The 21,965-nt window shown below is 35.9% G+C and overlaps 1 protein-coding gene across 1 annotated transcript; it reads left to right on the top strand.

Annotated features, from left to right (window-relative positions):
* Positions 1-1,300: 1,300 nt before the first annotated feature.
* On the top strand, positions 1,301-21,016 carry LOC121409060 (integrator complex subunit 2-like). Its single transcript, XM_041600856.1, has 22 exons — positions 1,301-1,690; positions 4,843-4,975; positions 5,475-5,574; positions 5,862-5,975; positions 6,500-6,630; positions 7,140-7,313; positions 7,993-8,162; positions 9,957-10,082; positions 10,640-10,708; positions 10,966-11,080; positions 11,631-11,699; positions 12,739-12,873; positions 13,341-13,659; positions 14,319-14,597; positions 15,013-15,214; positions 15,570-15,686; positions 16,180-16,426; positions 16,704-16,814; positions 17,202-17,309; positions 17,823-17,928; positions 18,474-18,644; positions 19,335-21,016. The coding sequence occupies exons 1-22, from the start codon at positions 1,407-1,409 to the stop codon at positions 19,493-19,495; spliced, it is 3,441 nt and encodes a 1,146-aa protein (XP_041456790.1). The 5' UTR covers positions 1,301-1,406; the 3' UTR covers positions 19,496-21,016.
* Positions 21,017-21,965: the final 949 nt, after the last annotated feature.

Here is a 21,965-nt window from a genome sequence, read left to right on the forward strand (position 1 = left end):
GATGTCGACTTCCCGAGATAATTATCTCAACATCTCGGTGGCACTTTTAAGCTTCCATATAAAAGTGCCACCGAGATGTTGAGATAATTATCTCGGGAAGTCGACATCTTGATAGCAAAAGATAAGATGACGAGATCCTGGATCTCATCGATGTCGACATCTTTTAGAAGAGATGATGAGATGACAAGATCCCGGATCTCATCATGTCAACATCTTTTCGAAGAGATGTTGAGATGACAAGATCCCGGATCTCATCATGTTGACATCTTTTAGAAGAGATGATGAGATGACAAGATCCTGGATCTCATCATGTTGACATCTTTTGGAAGAGATGATGAGATGACAAGATCCTGGATCTCATCATGTTGACATCTTTTGGAAGAGATGATGAGATGACAAGATCCCGGATCTCATCATGTTGACATCTTGTAGAAGAGATGATGAGATGACAAGATCCTGGATCTCATCATGTTGACATCTTGTAGAAGAGATGATGAGATGACAAGATCCTGGATCTCATCATGTCAACATCTTTAGAAGAGATGTTGAGATGACAAGATCCTGGATCTCATCATGTCAACATCTTTAGAAGAGATGTTGAGATGACAAGATCATCTCATCATCTCATCATCTCTTCTACAAGATGTCAACATGATGAGATCCAGGATCTTGTCATCTCATCATCTCTTCCAAAAGATGTCAACATGATGAGATCCAGGATCTTGTCATCTCATCATCTCTTCCAAAAGATGTCAACATGATGAGATCCAGGATCTTGTCATCTCATCATCTCTTCTACAAGATGTCAACATGATGAGATCCGGGATCTTGTCATCTCATCATCTCTACCAAAAGATGTCAACATGATGAGATCCAGGATCTTGTCATCTCATCATCTCTTCCAAAAGATGTCAACATGATGAGATCCAGGATCTTGTCATCTCATCATCTCTTCTAAAAGATGTCAACATGATGAGATCCGGGATCTTGCCATCTCAACATCTCTTCGAAAAGATGTTGACATGATGAGATCCGGGATCTTGTCATCTCATCATCTCTTCTAAAAGATGTCGACATGATGAGATCCAGGATCTCGTCATCTTATCTTTTGCTATCAAGATGTCGACTTCCCGAGATAATTATCTCAACATCTCGGTGGCACTTTTAAGCTTCCATAGTTTTTCTATTATTTTTATCCTTTCCATTTTCTTCATATTGTACATCTCTCTGTTTCTTACTTGTTATTACTTTGCGACAAAGCCACTCCGAACAAGATTCTTTTTTTTCTTTTTACAGATTTCATTAACGACACCACCGTAACCTCATCTAAAAATAAAATCAAGACTTTCGAAAATGATCAATCTAACTTGAGACTTAGCAAAAAGGGAAAATAACCTTTCAAAATCATGTCTTCAAGACCTGTTGTATCACCTGAAGCCTTCCAGGCCATGCAAAATGTCGACATCGATGCCATTGTGAAGCTAGGAGAGAATAAACTGAGGGTTTTGTTGCCATGTCTCGTTCGCATGTCGCTTTGTGCTCCTTTGGACACCAGCAACAATTGGGTCCAGGGACGCAAGAAGCTTCTACGGGTTCTCTCCGGCCTGGAAGTCGTCAACTCTATCGTAGCACTCCTGTCCGTCGACTTCAGTACGCTTGAACAAGATGCATTGAAAGAAGCGAAGATGAGGTGAGTTCACGGGGGGCCACATACATTGACGAGTGGATACCATGCGCCACCAAAAAAAGGGCATTATCGTGATATTGGGAACCACCGTTCACTTCATACAGCAGCGCTTTATTCAGTCACATCACACGCACGGTTCCCTATTTGTATTTCCACCTCCATTCACTTTGTACACAAGTCAAGTGCACGTACACAAATCTACGAGTGGTTCCCAAAACCACGATTTGGCCGAAAAAAGATATTTTTCAAGATAGGGCACATTACGTACGTAAATAGACCAAAACAAAAGCTTCAGTCTCTGTTTTCTTTTGTTGGTGGTTGTTCAGGCTTCAGTTCAGGTTGTTCAGCTGAAGACTGAACTCCGTTGGCTTCACTCACCAAATACAGAGACCGAAGTTTATCTAGCGCGATCGGTACAGGGTAGCCTGGAGGCGTCTGGGGAGTGATACTGTTAAGTGTAAGTCATACTGTATGTATGGTCACTCCCCACTGACGCCTGGGACCCCTACCTATATTCCCCCACGTACATGTACGGGTACAAAACCAGAAACTTTTGCCCCCGAGAACTCTACTTTCCCTCTAAAAGATCTAGCCCTAAAACATGTACATGGGGTCCAACTTCATTTCCAACATTTCTGCGATATTGATTTCATTTTTAAAGAAGAATTCATTAAAAAAAAATGAGATTTGTTATGAAAAGATGGGAAGAGCTTACGGCCGTGTTTACATCTTTGTCTTTCGCTTGGCGACATAAACACGGCAACTGAAACACGGCCGTAAGCTCTTCCCATATTTTCATAACAAATCTCTCGTTTTTTTATGAATTCTTTAAAAATAAAATCAATATCGCAGAAATGTTGGAAATGAAGTTGGTCCCCATGTACATGTTTTAGGGCTAGATCTTTTAGAGGGAAAGTAGAATTCTCGGGGGCGAAAGTTTCTGGTTTTGTACCCGTACGTGGGGGAATATAGGTAGGGGTCCCAGGCGTCAGTGGGAAGTGACCATACGTACAGTATATGACTTTCACTCCCCAGATGCCTCCAGGCGAGTACAGGGGACTCAATGGCCATATGTTTATGTACTTAAGATCGGATAAAACGCAACATTATTTGTGCGACAGCCGAGTAAGTCACTGTTTTTGTTCCTTTTAACTTAATTTTTCTGTTTTTTGGCAATTAATGCCAAGAGGGAATATAAATTTGCATTTTGGTCACGTTAATTTCGAATTTTTATTCATTAAAGACAAAAATTGAAGAGCCCCGACGGGGGGATTTTGCATTATTTGAAAGTCCCCTAATGGTGGCTGCACGATAGCGAGCCGTCTGTGTACGAGGAGAAATTTTTTTTTTTTTAATGTTAAAAACTCCTCGAAACAGACGGCTGCCAGCTGTCTAGTACGTAACGTGATAAGGGTGTCAAAAACACAAAAATATTGAAAAAAGGGTATCTATTTCGCTCGGAAAAATATACGTGTTTAGGGGCAAATATGCGGGGATGATAAAACAGAATCAAAATGTTTTATAAAGGATGTCCTTTTCGCCTCAACACTACGTGTTTAGAGTCCGATTTGCGTGAGTTGTGGAAGGTTTGGCCATACTAAACCAAAATAATTGGTGTGTAACGGTAAAACCGACGGACTTGTGACATAACAATAAAATATCGCTGTACTTGTTTTGGGGGTTCATTTCAGGAAATGCTTGCCAAGGGTATCATTTTGTTTCCAATACTTGTTAAGGGGTTCATTTTCAGAAAATGGAAAATACATTGCTGTACTTGTTAAGGGGCTCAATTCTGGGAATACTTGCCAATAGTATTTATTTCCAATACTTGTTAAGGGTAGGGTTTAAACGCCAATACTTGTTAAGGGGTGCATTTTCAGAATATCGAAAACACATGTTTAGGGTGCTTTGCAAGACCCCTTGGTCGCGCATGGTATCCACTCGTCAATGGAGTGGCCCCTCCGGGGGTGAGTTAGACTTAGACCATAAATTTTAACCAAGTCTCCTTAGAAATAATTTTAAAACCAAGTGATTCATACCAAAGACAAAGGGGAAGTTCACCCTGCCCTAAGTTAGATTAACCCAGGGAGCTCCCTGGCCTGGGTTACCTGCCCTTGACCTCGAGCGAAGTTCGTGCACTGCGGACTGTGAACTCATTCGGATACTTCCAGAGGCAAAGGTGGGATAAAAAAGTTATTTATTGTAAAAATAAAGAAAAAAATATAACGAGAAAGAAAAATAGCTTTTACTCTACACCCGTATTTCACTCAGAGTCCATCCTCCAGTTACCCTCAAAATTGGTGATTTTGGGCCAGTGTGAATAATTGTGAATAATTATTTCATAATAGTTTTCAAAGTAAGCACTGCTGCTATATTGAATTGCTCAATGCAGGTGAGACTGCCAGAGGCGCTCCACTTATTTTCCCTTTTAAAGTTGTTGTTGTGGGTCGTTTCCACACCCAAATGATCTCCTCGGTATACATGTACTCTCAGTGTGTCTGTCACAAGGTTGATGAGCTGCTAGGTACTATTTACTCATACTGGTGCTAGAAGTTGGCATTGGTGCTTTAGATGAAGCGAGCCAAAGAAGATGGCTTTTTAGTTAATTTTTTCCCGTTTTGGTGCATTTCAGGGCACAACAGAATTAATAATCTTTATTTTTAGGTAGTTTTTATGAAATAAAGACAAAAATCGATGAGGCCGGATGGGGAGATTTTGCATCATTTAACCCCCTAATGGTGGCTGCACGATGGCGAGCCCTTTGTATGAGGAGAAATATAAAAAAAAAATAATATTCAAAAACTCTTCAAAACAGATGGCTGCCAGCTGTCTACTTTGCCCCTCGCCTTATTGGATAGTCTCTGGTAGGGTAAAAAATGTAATCTACTGATTCATGTACCTGTCTTATTTCATTCAGTGGCCTGGGTACTTCATTTCCTTCAATTTTTTGGCCCTTAGTGAAAATATTTAAGAACCTGGGGCCTACATCAATATGTGACCATGTAGTGTGTATGATCATGTTGGTGTTTATTGCATACATGTATTAAACCCAGTTAGGAATATTGAAAATATTGAGTGACCAGAGATTTTTGAGTAGTACATGTATGTTCTACTTTCAAATCAAATCATCAGTTTGCTTCCCTTTCTTCTACCAGGCAAAAACTTGGAGATGCTGAAAACCACTTGACCGCTCACATCCAGCATGGCTTAGCTTTGGAGTTTGAGAAGAGTGATTCTGCTAGACGTTTGAGGTTACTCATCAGTGAAATCCTATTTATATCTAGTCAGGTTAGTTGGAACTGACACAGCTTTCCTTGAGAAAGAAATTGATTTTACTTTTATTAATTTGACTGGCACATATGCTTTGAGAATGGCGAAAAAAATTCCCCTTATTATTCTGTGATGGAAAAGAAGAATGGAGCTTTTTATTAAACCCAGTAGGCCTATTAATTAAACAATTTTTTATGATTTTCTGCAACGTGCATATTCTTGTTTACATTATGGGTAAATCTTGGCTCTCCAATATATTTTCTCCCAAATGGAAACCTCCAATTTGTATACAAAATCAGGTTCCAGAATTTTCAGTGAATAGCTCCCAACATTACCTGTATATTACATTACAATTTATCCCAAACCATTATTTAAGAACCTGTGAATTAATTTTGGTTTTTAATGAATTGTGCCTTTGAAGAAAGTGAATAATACATTCAATATGTTTAACACTAATTAATTATTCTAGTTTATACTATTTTTTTTATGTAACAGATGTTTGAAATTTATCTTTCAGATTAAAGAACCAACTGATTTCACCCACCGAGCTTGTGAGCTCTTTGAGAACGAGGTTTACAAGGAAGAAGTATCTGATGTACTCTGCATTGCACAAGCAGGTAAAAAATAATCTATATATGTTCAGTACTTATGGACACAACTACATTTAAGATCTCTGTGATATTTTTCTATGAAGATTTACTAAAACTATACCATAAAAAATTGACATTAAATCCATGCCTAACTTTTTCAATTTGCATTGTTCAGAAATATACAGGCACTATGGCATTCATATTTTGCTAATTGAGACCTTGATTTCCCATCACTTGATAGAAAATATAATGATAGTACATTATAACATACAAGTACATTTCTAATTTTTTACCTTATTCACTGCACCTTCTAGAGTTACCCTCCTTGTTACCTGTAAATAGACTTGCCGAGGTTTTACTGAGAGTAAAGCTTGGACCAACCATGTTATGTAGACTGGTAGCTAACGTTCCAGATAGCTTCTTTCAAGGTGAGAATCAATCATATTTGCAGAATTCCTGATAGAAATTAGTATAATGTATGATGAAAGAAAATTCTTGTCTAAGAAAAACTTGTGTGATAGCAGTTTGCAAAGTCAGATCCATATTCTTTTGAAATTTGGTTGTAGAGATAGTTCCAGCATACATGATCGGGGCTGCATAGCAGTTTCTGTAGCCCTGCATGATACAGAAGCAAATTGCAGCATTTTATGAGAGTTTATGAAATAAGTGATAATTCATGATTCAAGCACTATAATAAGGTTCTTTTGAATTGTATAGTTCAACAAATTTTGTTAAGTTGATATTACATGTTGATGCTAATGGTGTAGTACGAACTCTATCAAATCTGGGTTAAGGGGAAATATGCCTATTAGTTGTAGAAAGTATCACAGCATATTTCTTGTAAGTTTATATCCTTTTTTTTAACTCTTCATCGACAGAAATTTAATTTCAGCCTCTGTTTATGAGCAAATCAATTTTTTCATCAGAAATAATTTGTTCCTTTTCCCTTTAGTTTGCAATGTCTTGATTAAGAGTGGGGAACGACAAGATGAGGACAGCATGGGCGGAAGACGAAGGACTGAGAGCTTAAGACTATTAGCAGCTATGAACCCCAGTCAGACACTCAAACTCAGAGCTTTAGCTGTAAGTAGCTTAGCAATGCAGTGAAATCAAATCAACTGGTCAGAGTTTTAATCCCATTTCTGGGCATCAGATGTCCATTGAGAACCTTTTGGATGTTAAACTGATACCCTGTATGGTGTGAAAGCTAATATATCTCTTGCATTTGAGCTTGGGACCTTGTAATGGAATACTCATCAGGGAGTGGAGAAAATGCATACATTGTGTGCTTCCAGTGACCTAGTAATGATGTATCTTTAAAGCACTTCTATATTTTGTCATAATTGATCAACCGTCATATATTAATGTAGAATATTTGTATGATAAATAAACACTTCTTGAGATATCAAATACAAGCTTGAAATCCCTATGATGCTAGATCATGTCGACTAACTAGATGAGGTATATATCTGTAATCGTACAAAGATGCAGGAAATGCTGCAGTGATGATAGATATAAATTCATATACTGGTATTTTATTTATTTTTTCTTGTAATTTGGACATCATATTGTTTTCTCCTTCATTGTTTCAGGTTGAGCAATGTCGTCTACCTGGTCTAGCAGTAGCTCTATCCCTAGACCATGCTATGAGGAGTAAGGCTGCCGGAGGTCAGGGTGATATGGTTAGCTTTTTGAGTGGTCTTCTCCTTGGTAGCAGTTCAACAGTACGGAACTGGTTTGCTCAGTTTGTACGTAGCAGTCAGAAGGTGAGTTAATATTTATTTCAGAGATCTGGGCATCAGTAAAGACTAATATGGTTTTGTACTGTATATATTTTTATTCTGCTTTATTCATAATGAAGTGCTCTTTATATATTCTTTAAATTAACAGATAGTTGAACTACATGTATGTGAAATGATGTCTTGAGTATACATTACATAGTCAAGTGATTCAAGAAATCTTCATATTTTGTTGTGATTGTATATGTATTTATAATATACAGTACTGGTATATGTTTTCATCAATTCAGCAATTTTTATATTTTCAAATTTATATTTGATAAATCTTTTCAACTTATTTTATTTTTATGAAGTGGAGCCGGCATTTTACAAGTGAGTCATATTAACTTTTGGGAATACAGGTAACATTTATAAGGTCTCTGTCCAGTGGAAGTGCTTGATAGTTCTAATTTTGTTATTTTCAATTTTAAAGTTAAATTGTATTTTACTGTCAGAGATCATCTCCTTCAAGTGATGTAGACTTTATTTCTTATTTTGAAGCAACAATGTGAGACCATCTAGCTAGGTCTAGGCCAAGAAATGACTTCTGAACATGTCAAAGTTGTCCATTATCTCTACAAAGTCCATAGAGGTCAATGTCTATTGCCTGTTTGAGGTAAGAGTTTAGCTTTAGAATAAAATTTGCATGTTTTTTTTTTACTTTCAGATGAAGCAAGAGAATACCATGTTACAGTGTCTGAGGGATCACCTTCTTCAAGAACTCAAATCAATCACACCGTCTACAGAACACTTTGGTTACCTGGCTGCCAAGAATGTGGTACAAGCCAGTGCCTTCATGAGGCTGTACTGTGCTCTCAAAGGCATTGCTGGAATGAAGTAAGTTGGGAGGCTGCCATTGTTATCAATCTACCCACTAATGATGGCAGTCTCTTTTATTCATACATTTGTTTAAGTTTTATATTACTGGGTTGATTTCTCTATTATTTCCAGTGAGTTATTCCCAATTCAACTTATTACTTTTAAAATTTTGTTATTTTTAGTTTCTATATTATTTTTAAAAAGACAATAGTGAATTCAAGTTGAAGAATCATACTTCTCTATTTAACACCTTTTGTTTTCAGTGTATTATATTGTTAACATGTCATGAAGAAAAATTGTTGTATGTAAATCTCTACCTATCTATCTCTAAATTGGTGGTATGTAAGTGGTTAAAATTGATATTTTTCATTTTCATTTCATTTATTGATTTAACCATTTTAAAAACAACAAAATTACTATGTTAAAAAAAATACAAATGCAGCAAGAGAATTAAATACAAAGTAGATATTCAAAGATACAAATATGATTACAATAAAGCATAGTACAAAAGTAAAATGGCTAGGGAACCCAGAAGAAGCAAAAGCTTGTTGATAGGGCTCCCTGCAAGTAATAATCCACACACACACCACTCATACACACCTGCGCTGCAAGATGGGAGAAAGTATAGGGAGAGAGAGAGAGGGGGGAGACAACAGTAAATGGGGAAAGAGAGAGGGAAAAGAGAGGAAAGAGTGAAGAGAAAAATGGAAAGAGATATGACGAAGGAGAAAGAAGGAGTATAGTATGTATGAAGTAGGTATACAGTGAATACTAAGGCTAAGCTCTACAATCAGACAATAAGACTATTACGGCAAAGGGACTTAAAGCGAGAAAGTGTGGCACTGCCCTTGATATTCATGTCAAGAGCATTCCATTGATGAATTGCATTGAAATGAAAAGAATGTTGAACAGTGGCAGTGCGCACCTTTGGTATGTGAAGTTTACAACTCTGACGAGTGTTATGAGAATGTACATCAGAATTTATAGTAAACAAGTTTTTAAATATATGAGGCAATAGATTATGATGATATTTAAACATAAAAATTAATGTACCAAATGAAACAAGCGGTTGCACTGGTAGAATCCTGAGTTTGTGAAATAGCGGTTTAGTGTGTTCATAATAGAGAGAATGAGATAATGTTCTAATTGCTCGTTTTTGGAGAATTTCTAGTTGTTTTAAATGACTTGGAAAAGTATGTCCCCATGCAGTATTACAATAAATCAGATGAGGTAATATTATACTATTAATAAAAGAGTATCATGAAGCAAAAATAATGATGATTCCTGTGTATTCTTCTTCATTTACCAATTATTAAAATTATGTTAACTCTTTCCAAGATGAAATGACTGTTAGGTGATAGCTAAAGCCGGGGTAATAACTCTTAATAACGATGCGCCTCGGAATAGAATATTTCTAGATAGATGGCACTATATAAATGCCTATTATTATTATTATTATAGTACACATGATTATCGTTTGTTGTTTTCTTTGTATCTGACATTCCACATTACACTTTTAATACTGACTTGTGATTATTCTGTACTGGGCACTTTAGGTCTGTTGGTCCTGTACAGGAAAGGTGGCAGTGGTATGAATTATTATTATAACTAATTGTTAAAATTGCTGAATTTGACCAAATTGCATTCAACAAGTCAAAGATCTTATTTTTATTCATATTAGAAAAAGTTCCCATTGTGGTGATATGTACCTTGTGTTTGGATGAATATGTGTGATTCTACTTGATGATTCAACTGCAATAAATATTAAATCATATTCATCTTTATTTTTTTTAAAACACTTTTCTTACACAGATTCAGTGAGATAGAAACCAAGCAGCTATTACGTCTTCTGACCAGCCACCCTCCTCCCACTGCTGCTGGCATTAGGTTCATCTCTATGGGTCTTTGTATGCTACTTGCCTGTCCGTTCTTAGTTAGGTAGGGAGGAAACTTAATATTGTGAAAAGTTTTGAATTAGTTTTCTTACTTGCTTGACTTTGAAAATCATATAGTATGAAAGTGAACTTGTTAGAATGTTAAGATCAATGATTGTATCTTACATGCATAGGTGAGCTCATCAAATTATAATGCCGGACTGCAAGGAAGGTATTTAAATGATGATAAATAACCACATCATTTATTATGCGCCATTTACCTAATGAACTATCCAAGGCGCAAAGGGAGTGTAGAGCAAAAAGTGAGAGTAAACAAATAACAGATTGAATGTTTGCATATGTGTATTAAAGAGCATGATATCATGTAAGCAGCTACAAAACCAATGATGTTGTATTCCAACCCCCCCCCCCCCATATCAGCCATAAAAAATATACCTTATGATAAACCATGTTTGCCAATTGAAATAAAACAAGGATTATTATCATACTTCATGTGAAAATAAATGAAATCTTGGCAGCAATAAGTTATTGAATTACAGTTTAAATGTAAAATGAATTTTCTTTTATAGATTTCTTGAATGTATTTTTTCTCTACTACAGTGGTGATGATGAGAAAATAGTAACACAATGGATTAACTGGTTGGTTAAAGAGGGGCCCAGATTTGAGACGTAAGTATATCACTGCCTTGTTTGTCATTTCTGAATATTCATATAACTGTAAATTCAATGAATTATTTATGGGTTTTTTTTACTCCGATACTGTACACATATAAAATGTTTGATTTCTTGATTGCCATTGTTCAGCTTCAGTCAAACTGATTGCATATTGTGAGGATGATGATGGGAGAATATGTGATGATTGAAAAAAGATTTTATCAAACGTATCTGTCATCCTAATATAATTTATGTTTTGCTATTATTTTCAGGGAGAGTGGTATAAGTGCTTCTTTCAGTGAGATGTTACTTCTGATGGCCATTCATTTTCATGCAAATCAGATGCAAGCTATTGTTGATTTAGTGTGCACCACTCTTGGAATGAAGGTATAATTATTTCTTGTGTCTTCACATCTTTTCAGTGCTATAAGATCTTGGTGTCTGTTGATTTCATACAATCAAATATCAATCCTGTGTGTTATTAAAAAGAACCATCTTACCAGTTTGTAATCTGTATAAAAAGAATAATCTGTAATGGAATGTTTTTTTATTTGTTTTTTTTTAGATGTATTATGGATTAAGTTTATTTGAAAATAGAATATGATATGGAAATAATGCCAATATGTTTTATAAATTCTTGGAGACTCTCATCATGGTAACATGATGGACCAGAACTGCACTAGATACCCGGGATTTAAAAAAAAAATTTTCCAGGGCTACTTGTGAGCTCACCAGACCAAACATGCCACATTGTATTAAAGTTTACATTGGACCCTATGTGAATTTCAGGGGCTCCTTTTTAGTTTTTCAGGGCTTTTTAAGGCATTTTGGGGGCATTTTTCCCCTGCAAGGTACAAATTTACCCAATCATTTACACACATGTTCTTTCTCTCTCTTCCTGTCCCCCTCCCATCCTTTCTCTCACTCTCTTTCTTAGATTGCTATGAGAACAAACTCTCTTGCTAAGATGAGGCTCCTTTTCATTCAAGATATATTCACAGAACAGGTATGTAAATGTACATTAATGACAGTAGTGAGGTATCAGTGAAAATAGATGCAAACTATCTGAATCATTTAAATGCTGAATACTAAAAATGCTTCATGAAATAACTAAGTACAGAATGAAAGCCAAAACCTATAAAGCTTGCCATTGTGTAACATTCAATTCATAGCAAATGAAAATTAAAAAAAAAGACAATGGAGATCAGAATGCTTTGATATGAAAATATTGAATTGAATTGAATTGAAATGGTTTATTGAGAAAAAATTTCATTGAGAAATTTTCATTTATAAAGTAAAACACAAAGTATATATAATTATGCAATATCAATAATCATAAGAAAATGGCATGTAAAAGGAATAAAATATTTGTTACATGGTTAAATGAAAAGAGAATAGAATAGAATAATCTATATTTATATGGGATAAAAGTAAACTAAGATACATAATATGACTCTATGGGGATAAAGTAAGTAGATAGAAACAGAAATTATAAACAAAGGGCATTTCTCTGAGGAATTTAAAATAATGTTTAATTACTGTGCTGGTATAAGGAAATGGAAAAATGAATGAATCTCCAGTGTATGAAGTTCAAGCTTATAGTTTTTAGCCATTAATACATGGCTGTATACAGAAATTTTTCCTTGAAGGGGGGGGGTGGGGGCAAGAAACATTAAAATTTTAGAAGAAACTCTAAAGGTAAGGAGGGAACCAACTGAGCATGTAACTGGGGGCGCTTTTGCATTTTCTAAACTGAAATTGAAAGATTCCATGCTCACTTATGGTTATGTATAAAAATGTTCTATAAAAAATGTAACTTTTTAATATTTCACCCTCCCCCTTTCCCCACTGCAATGCATTAATATGTACTCCCACAAACTGAGAATGATGTGGTTCCCAGTTAACTACAAAATAGACTTCACCATTCAGAAACATTTAAATACAGTTCAAAAACAGTATCATGATCATTCTTTTATCATCAAATTGGATTATATTGTTCAATATCAATTCATTTGTTGTATCTCTAAATCTATCTGTGTATGTAGGTTGCAGCAGCACATGCTGTGACTGTAGCAGTCACACCTAAGCTGAGTGCATCAACAACAGGCTTTCTACCAGTTCACTGTGTATTTCATCTACTGAAGAGCAGAGCATTCACCAAGCACAATATCCCAATCAAAGTAAGTTCATGGTCATCTACATCAATTTATTTGTGTCCATGGATCATGATTTAATTTTCCGTGATCGAGGTTTAGGTTTGATTGATTTGTTGATTTTTTTTGGGGGGGACTGTTCAACATGTAATTGCTTTTGCATTACTGTCATTAAATAATGAACTCTTGCTCCATCTAATTTTTTTAAAGTACTTTTTTTAATGTGTTGCAATGGCTGTGGATGTTGGAATGATCCTAGTTGTACTAAGTTTTGTTCTGGTTTATTTGATGAATGGTTGATTTCAGGATTGATTTTTTTGGGGGGAGGGGTGATTTTTTTTTCTTTAGAGTGGAAATTCTATACATGATTAATTCTTCCTTTGATCGCTTAGCATCTCTTTAGGCTAGCTGCTTTAAAATAGCTTTAAAACTGCAAAATTTATGCATAATTCATTACTGTAATTCATTTCTCTTATTTTTTTTTATTCCCAAAGGATTGGCTGTTCAGACAGATTTGCAATGCAACCCCTCCCCTCCATCCTCTACTCCCCCCTCTCATTGAAGTGTTTGTGACCTCAGTAGTCATGCCCACACAGTCTGGCTCCAAGCATCTACGGAATGCTCCACTATCTGAGAGGGAGATCCTATCTGTCTTTAAATCATCAGCTGTGTCCTTTGTAAGTGGGTCAGAAGTCATGGAGGTGGATGAGAAGGCGGAGATCGGGGAGGAAGAACGAATGACGGCACAACTTCTCATGCTCTACTACGTGCTTCTCTATGAAGACTGTGTGCTGAATAATATGAAACATCTCAGTGAGTATGATTCCTACCTCATTTAAGCATTATAGTATATGTTTGTGTGTTATTCTTAGTTGATCTCATTATCCCTCTTGCAATCTCATTTATCTGACATGTGTATGGTTCTTATTTCTGGGATTGATGTCAGAAGACTATTACAGATAAACTTTTTATCAGTTAAATTTTAAATCTTGAATAAATTTTCATAGAGTCAATATTCGTGTCAGTCAAATTTATGATAAAAAGTGCTATGTTCATCTATTGAGATATCTAGTGGTGCAAGATGAATATTCATCTTTAAGTGATAGCATTCTAGCATTCTTTCATTGACAGGTCTACCCATTTTGCCGATGTAGACCTTGTCGTAAGTCCTTCATTGGATCTTGTAGACAGCGCAGTCGAGTCTGTCAGTTCTTTGTACAGACTAGGTGATCACAAATGCAGGTGTTGAAGTTGAAAATGGCACGTATGTTATGCTTTTCAAGGTGTTCGCTGAGCTGATGAGAAATACAATTGACAAATGGAAAAACAACTGTAGATTTGTAATTCTTTAATTCCTTATCGAGCAATGTGGTGAAGGATGTGTCCTCATACCCTGCAGAATTGATTTGGGCAAGTATTGCTTAATAATACCAAAAATGTTTTTGAAAATTCCCATCATGATTTTCCTGTAGTGATCATCAACGAACGTCCCCTGACCTACTCCAATCAGCTTATCTCCCAGCTACCCATCAAGTACCTGGTACGACATGCCCAAATCAATCAGACAGAGTATGGCTCTCTCTATCCTACGTTACTACGCTGTGTGTCAACACACTACCCTCATCTGTGCCTGGTGGAGGAGTGGCTGGCAGATGAGGTAGAGGAGAGAACAAGACAGAGGATGAGGAAGAGGAAGATTGGAGGAAGGAAGATGATGAGAGAGAGTTGTACACCAGATGAGCTCAGGACAGGTAGGGTTGATGATGAGGTGATCATGATTGTGGTTTTCAGATTATTAAAATGGCAATATGATTGATATAAAGATGAGTATGATGATGATGATAATCTTGGTTATAGTAGAGATGATGATGGTGAATGATGATGATTAATTGTGATGATGATGATAACGGCAATGATTATGGCAATAATGGTGATAATGACAGTGGGAACAGTAATATGTTCACAAGGATAATCGTGAAGGTATTACTTGGGATTAATAGAAAAGGATGCTTAAAGTGTAATCATCATGAAATAAGATTATACCAAGAAATTGTGTAATTGTACTGCACATCAGTTCATATAATTGTCTATCATAAATGACATCACAAATTCCTGTCCATACAATGAATCACTGAATAAAAAAATGAAAACTTTCATTCCTCCTAGCTTTGGCCACAGTCTTGACAAATCCTACCCCGGCTGTCCTGATCTTGGAATCACTACTTGACCGGGACAATCCTCAACTCATGGAATATGCAGATACTCTTGTGGCTAGTCTGTCAGGATTGCTTGACCCACAGGTCCCTAGGAAGGTGACCAGTATGGCGGTCAGTCTCTGGCACAAATTAAACACTGTTATGCCAAGAAAGTAAGTAGCTTGATATTCCCTCCTTGCTCATTAAATGTCTTAAAAGGAGAAAATGTTATTCACTTTATATAAATCAGTGTACAATTTACTTGAGTTGTAAAACAGCAACGGAATTTTCCTATTATTTGTTTCTATGTGCATTCTCACTCATAAATATAATATGAGTGAGAAGCACTTTGGCATTTATGATTTGCTTGCAATCGTTAGATTTACAAATGACATGTTCAGAAATCCAATGATGCATACTGCATCTGTATCATAGAAAATATGAGATTATCTATCATGGTTATTAGGACCATTACCACCACCATCATTGTTTTATATGTACTGATGTTTGTTCCATCTTCTATTGCAGATTACATGTACTGACTGTCAATGCACTGGTCAAGACAAAACCAGTAACACCATTCAGTGAGGAAGATTTGACCCTTGACCCCCTTATAGTACTAAGGTGTGATTTGCAGGTATTCAGGTAAGTTCACAAAATCATTCTCATCATCATCTATCTTGTATCTCATTTCAACATTTTTCATTTAATGAGTAAAGCTAGATTTATAGTTACAGCCCATATAAGGTTTGCTGCCTGTGCAAATGGAAAGCTTTTACCCATACCCAGATTTTCTATTTATGATTTAGTATGAATTTAACAATTTAAAAATGCAACGAGTCATGGAAACCCATGTATATCAGGAAAAGATGTCCGAATTTCAACAGGGTGTTATGGCCAGGGCTTTTGTTAATCCAGGATGATGAGGCCATTGCCATTTTGGCCCACTTAAACTACCTTTCTGCCCCTGACATTCTCCTTTATTGACAGTGGTTCTAAGGCATGTTTAATTGCACTGCTCTTCTCAGGACCTAATGTAAAGGATGATGTAGGTGTTAGATCTATATTATGCACACAATGAAACATGTCTTGATAAAACAACTAATGCTCATGGACTTTCTCTTCATGTCCGTACCAGGTGTCCACCCATCCTGGAGATAGTCCTGCAGACCCTTAGAGCTTACCTAGCAGCATGTAGAGCATACCTGTCCTCACATATCCTATCCAACCCCACCGTAGCCAGGGCTAGACCAGACACAAGCAGTCCTACAGCCTTGCCATCACAGCAGGAGAGGGAAGAACTCAAGGCAGCTCTACTAATCACACAGGAGAGTGCTGCTATGCAGATCTTATTGGAGATATGTTTGCCATTTGATAAAGAGAAGGTAAGTGAAACTTTCATCAAGACCATTCTGTTAAGAGTTTATTTTCTTGGATATGCTTTGAGTACTTGTGTTAACCCTGATAATACTTTCATTTAATCTTGGGAATCAATTCCATTCAAATCATTACATTACTTTATCATATTATGATATGAATATATACCAGAAACTTTTTGTATTCTTTTCATTAGTTGAGAACAATCTCAAGATAATAGTGATTGAAGTTGATCGCAATTCTGTATTAGATAATCCCCTGATAATTTCTTTTATGTACATGTAGGTTGAAGAGAGCCGTCTATCATGTCTGAGAGAGATCCAATGCCAGGTGTGTTCCTTGTTACATCAGATGTTCATTGCCGACCCAAACTTGGCCAAGCTCATCCACTTCCAGGTAACTAACAAACCATTATGACTTTGGTCCTTACTGTACTCAATTCCATGCTGAAGTAAAACTGTTTGTTTTTTTGATCGTCTACTATGTGCCAGGCCTGCAATGTGCACAATTTCTGCATGACAAAAGGATATATGGAATTTCTGTTTTGCTCACAATCATTTCATGGACGAGAAGATGTATTTAGAATGTTAAACAAAATGCATTCAAAAGTCACAGTTTAAATTTGCCTTTTCCATTTGCAGAGGAAACTTAGTGTTTGCCATCTTCATGTATAAAAAAAAATATTCCCCCAATACATCCATGAATCCCTGTGTTACTCATATGTATACAATATGAATGAGATGTCAGTAGCCAATTTTCTCTTTCCTCTTGTCTCTTCTACAGGGTTATGCAAGTGAACTCCTTCCAGTGACTGTAGCAGGTATACCTTCTATGCATATCTGTCTTGATTTCATCCCAGAGCTACTGGCACAGCCTGACATGGCCAAACAGGTATCTAGTCTCATGCCTGATTACATATTCTTTCATTTACTGTTGATTTTATATTGATATGTGTATATTCTGTAGCTATTTGTGTGCTAAGAATGCTAGAATAAACATCGCGGTAATCTGTAGTAGTTTAACATTTTGATTTTAAGTTCCTATTGAGCAGGTTCTTGTTTGAGATGGGCAGAATATGAGCGTTTTATTCATCTTTAGTCTCTGAATGTAAAGTAAGGGAATGTTGGAGTGTTTTCTGCCAAGGTTGGTGAATCAATTGCAGAAACTTTCAAAGGTCAATGGATTAAAAAAAATAATAAAATATTTGATGGGGGGGAATGTGTAAGACTTGGCAGCCCTTAACGAAAACTTGATATGGAATCAAAATGAGACACACTTGAAAGAAAAACAGATCCGGAGATGAGATAGGCATTATTAATGTTACTGATATACCATATGTATTTGATGGATCCCAATATCAAGAGAAAAATAGTTTACAGATGTTTTCTTTCCATCTTCATCCAGGTGTTTGCGATTGAATTGACATCTCATCTTTGCCTCCAGTATGCATTACCCAAGTCACTTAGTGTAGCAAGATTAGCCATCAATGTAATGTCATCGTTATTAACAGGTAGGTATTTTCACTTGGTGTGGGTAAGAGTCTTTCTGTAGAGCTCTAGGGGACTAAATTTTCTTTCAATTCATATAAATATTTTTATGTGAATTTCAGTGTTATACAATCCAGAGTGTTGAAAGCGAGGATGGTATACTCCTAATAAGTTTGATAGTGTGAATTTACAGTTATTCAAATTTACTTTAAAATATTTTGAGCATTGATTAAAAGTGACTTGCATTCTATATACAGTTATTACTTGTACAATAAGCAATCTTTTCTGCCATTTCCTGAATTTGTAATGTTACAGGTTAATATGCTTCCGGGCAATACCTTAAAGTACGTATGTCTGAGTCCCAATGTGCGTGAAATTGTTTGTACTTCATATGACCAGTTAAATTCTCAAATAGCATAGCTTGAGCATTAACTAAAGTGATAAAATGATTGAGAAAATCAAGGATTGGATATGCAAAAGGGTTCATTCCATGGAATTGCCATATTTATCTTATCATTTTTATTACATGGCCCATTAATATTTGCAATCGCTCTTTTCCTATCCCCAGTTCTGACTGGAGAAAGGTGGGCAATATTCTACAAGGCAACACTGCCCTCTATAGTGCGTATCTGTCGAGCCTTTCCTCCACTGTATGAAGACATCACCTCAATTCTGATCCAACTAGGAAGAATGTGTGCATCTAGGATAGCTACAGCAGGCAACAGTCCTGATTATATCGGTGAGTCACTGGCTTCTTGAGTAGGATACTCAATGAAATTGAAACTGACAATGACATGTCAGCTGTCAGTGACTGGCGCTACAGAGTTGTCATGAACATGATAATATAAAATGATATTGGGCATTTGTATCATGCACATATCCACACACACAGAAAAAAAGAGTTCAAGACACTAATATCATTCACTTAAGTTATGCAACTAGACAGCCTTACAGTATATCAAGTATTTGAACTTCATGCATCATACACATTCAGTTCTGTTTTATCCTATTTTGACACAATGGGTCTTTCAAAGAAACAGTGTTTTGTATGTGCCAAACATAAAACAACTTTCCCCTTGAAAACTTGTTACGTTGTCCTCCCAGAGGAGTTATTCTAGAACCGATTTTAGAAAGGATGTGTCTTTTGTGTCCTCAATGCTCGATTCAAGCCATCTTCAGTTTTAACAATGTTGATATTTCATTACATGCACATTTCATCTTTTAATACAATATTGCTTTACATTAACTTTATTAATTTTACACATTAATGGAATGACCAACTTCAACCCTGGATTTAACACTATACCCTATCCTAAACCCAGCCTTAAATCCTACTGCAACTCTAACCCTTCATCTTAGATGAAATGAAGCCTGGAGCAAATGTGTCACCAAAATATCATAATTTCTTTTATTCTCCATTTTATTGCAGGGAGTGATGCAGAGCTGGCACAGATGATGAGCAGGGAAGGACAGAGAGCTAGCGCCCTCAGGAGTAATGAGAAGAACAGTGACAGGGTGGTGCAGAAAGCAGTAGAAGACACATTTGCTGAGATTGTGAGACTTGCCATACTCCAGAAAGACAGTGAATGAAAAAAAGACTATTATTAGGGTTCGGACATGAGGTGGTAGGAGGCATGTTTGTTGAGATCGTAAGACTTGGCCATACTCCAGAAAGAAGGTGAATTAGACAGACCCTAGCAGGTAGAGGGCAGAATGTAAAAGGTGGTGGCATGTTTGTTGAGATTATCCATTGATTCACTGAGAAAGTCAATAGTCAAAAGATGAGAGGAGGAAATCATTGATATTGGTGATGGTGTTTACCACCAAGAAATGTAAAGCTTATTTGTTGGACTTATCTTTGTTACTCTTCCAAGGACTATCTAAAAAGAATGTAAGAAGTTTTACCAGACTTGATATTTCCACCTTTTTCTCTGTAAGAAGTTTTTAGCCTGCAATGGGTACACCATTCCTATACCCAGGAACTTCACTGAGGAAGAAGGTGAATTTCCCTTAAACCAGAGCATGCAGAGAGAGGATGGGCACTGTGCACATGGCAGCTATATTTTTCAGCATACAGCCACATATTCATTGCAAGTTCCTGATGTCAATCTGGGACCATTATCAATTTTCTAAAATTATGAAAAATCATGTTTTTTCTTGAGAAGGGTACCACCCCTGCCACCCCCTAGACTAGTATTGAAGGAAAGACAAATTGAAAAGGCAGAATGACAGATGCCAATTTACTTGAGTATCTTTTTTTTACATCTTGTTCTTATTATTCATTGATATTTATTTTCCTTGGGGAGAAAAGTGACTCCTTTAATTCTGAATATAGTGCAGAGTAATGTGTAACAAGCAGAGGATGAGGCACAAGTCAGAAGTATAAAGTACAGCACAAAGGTAGTGATCAAGATTGCTATTTCGCAAGGTCTAGTTAATTATTTCACCGATGTTCTATTTTCAAATCTGCTCTTGCTTTATTTGTGCTGTACATTGTACTGCCCCTTTGTTATGTCTAACTTTCATTCATTTAAGCATCATACTCTGTCAAGTGCACATTTTAAAGTCTTAAAATGTCTTGATTCTGCACTGTTTTCTATTGTGTTTAACACAATCATTCCATCTACTACTACATTGTTAAAGGGGTACAAAATTCACCAAGCAAACTGATGACATTTTTATTAAAATCTGATCACAATTTTAGCAATAATTTGTGATGAGTTATATGCACGCAGTTGTGAATATTTATTGGGTTCACCAATGCCCCCTCTTTCCTTTTTTAATGTTGTTACATTATAATGTAACTTAGTATAATAATATACAACAGAATAAGTGGGGATTATGACATCATCAGCCTCCTCATTGCAAATTCATACAGAAAAGTACGGAACTGTTTCACCAAAATAATGCAGAAGTATATGTCATAACCTTGCTATTCCTTGTCCAATTTTGATGAAATTTTCAATTTTTGTTTGTCTCCAGTCTGAATGATAACTTGCCAGTGATAAAACGAGAAAAAAAACACCCAAAATAATTATGAATACAAAAACGCCTGATTGCATTTTTGCTAGGTAATCATATTTCCTTTAATCAAGTAACAAAAGTCTTGTTAAGTCTTGTTAGTCTTGTTAAGTTGTGTTTCACACAATCATGGATATTTATATCTAGTTGTGTTAAACATGATCATCAGGAACAAGTTATGCATAAAATGCACCTTTCTGTACATAATGTTTAAATATATGTATATATATTTTGCAAATAAAACTGAAACATCATACACCATAATGTGTTTTGTTTCATTTATTTAAAAATAATGTCAATAGGCTGTATAATTGAAAAGGTATAAAATAATTTAGTAATCTTACGGCATTATGATGAACTGATAGTTGCTCTTCACAAACCAACATATCCAATCCTTTACAGGTCAGGGCTTTGTCTGACAAAGAGTTATGATTGATCCGATCAACCACTACTATGGAAAGTTAGCAACGGTCAACATCTAAAATGCATATTTGTTCAAAATATTTTCTAGATATTATGTAAAATCATAGATTCATCATTTTATTGAAATTTCAGTGTGCTTTTCTCTCTGTACAAAAGGTCATTGTGCAAATTTCCTGGAGAAAAAATTATGACAATGTTGGATTACCATATAGTTTACGTTAATTGGATCAATTGTAACTTGAAAAATCAAATGCATCATAACCACCAATACAACATGCGTATTAGGGACTTGCACTTGATTAAAAGCAACTCTTACTCGGGACCCCTCAAGTTATATAAAAATTCTATTTTCTGGAGTTCCAGACACTTCTACATATGTAATAGAGTAACCTTGAGTCTTGAAATGCGAAAACAGTCCCTGGTTCCTTACCCTGAATGCAAAGCTTTCTTTTTCAAGTCATTTTATCATTTTTTTTACCCAAAAGAATGAAAAGGTTCAAATATTGCCTCTTAACATTTTTTTGTCTGTGATAAAGATCTCTGAACAGCAATTAGAATTTACACCAAACAGAACAGCATACGTAAAGTTAGTCAAATTGTATTTGCATACAGACCA

Source organism: Lytechinus variegatus, chromosome 2 (genome assembly GCF_018143015.1).
Source record: "Lytechinus variegatus isolate NC3 chromosome 2, Lvar_3.0, whole genome shotgun sequence".
In the NCBI taxonomy this organism is placed as follows: Eukaryota; Metazoa; Echinodermata; class Echinoidea; order Temnopleuroida; family Toxopneustidae; genus Lytechinus; species Lytechinus variegatus.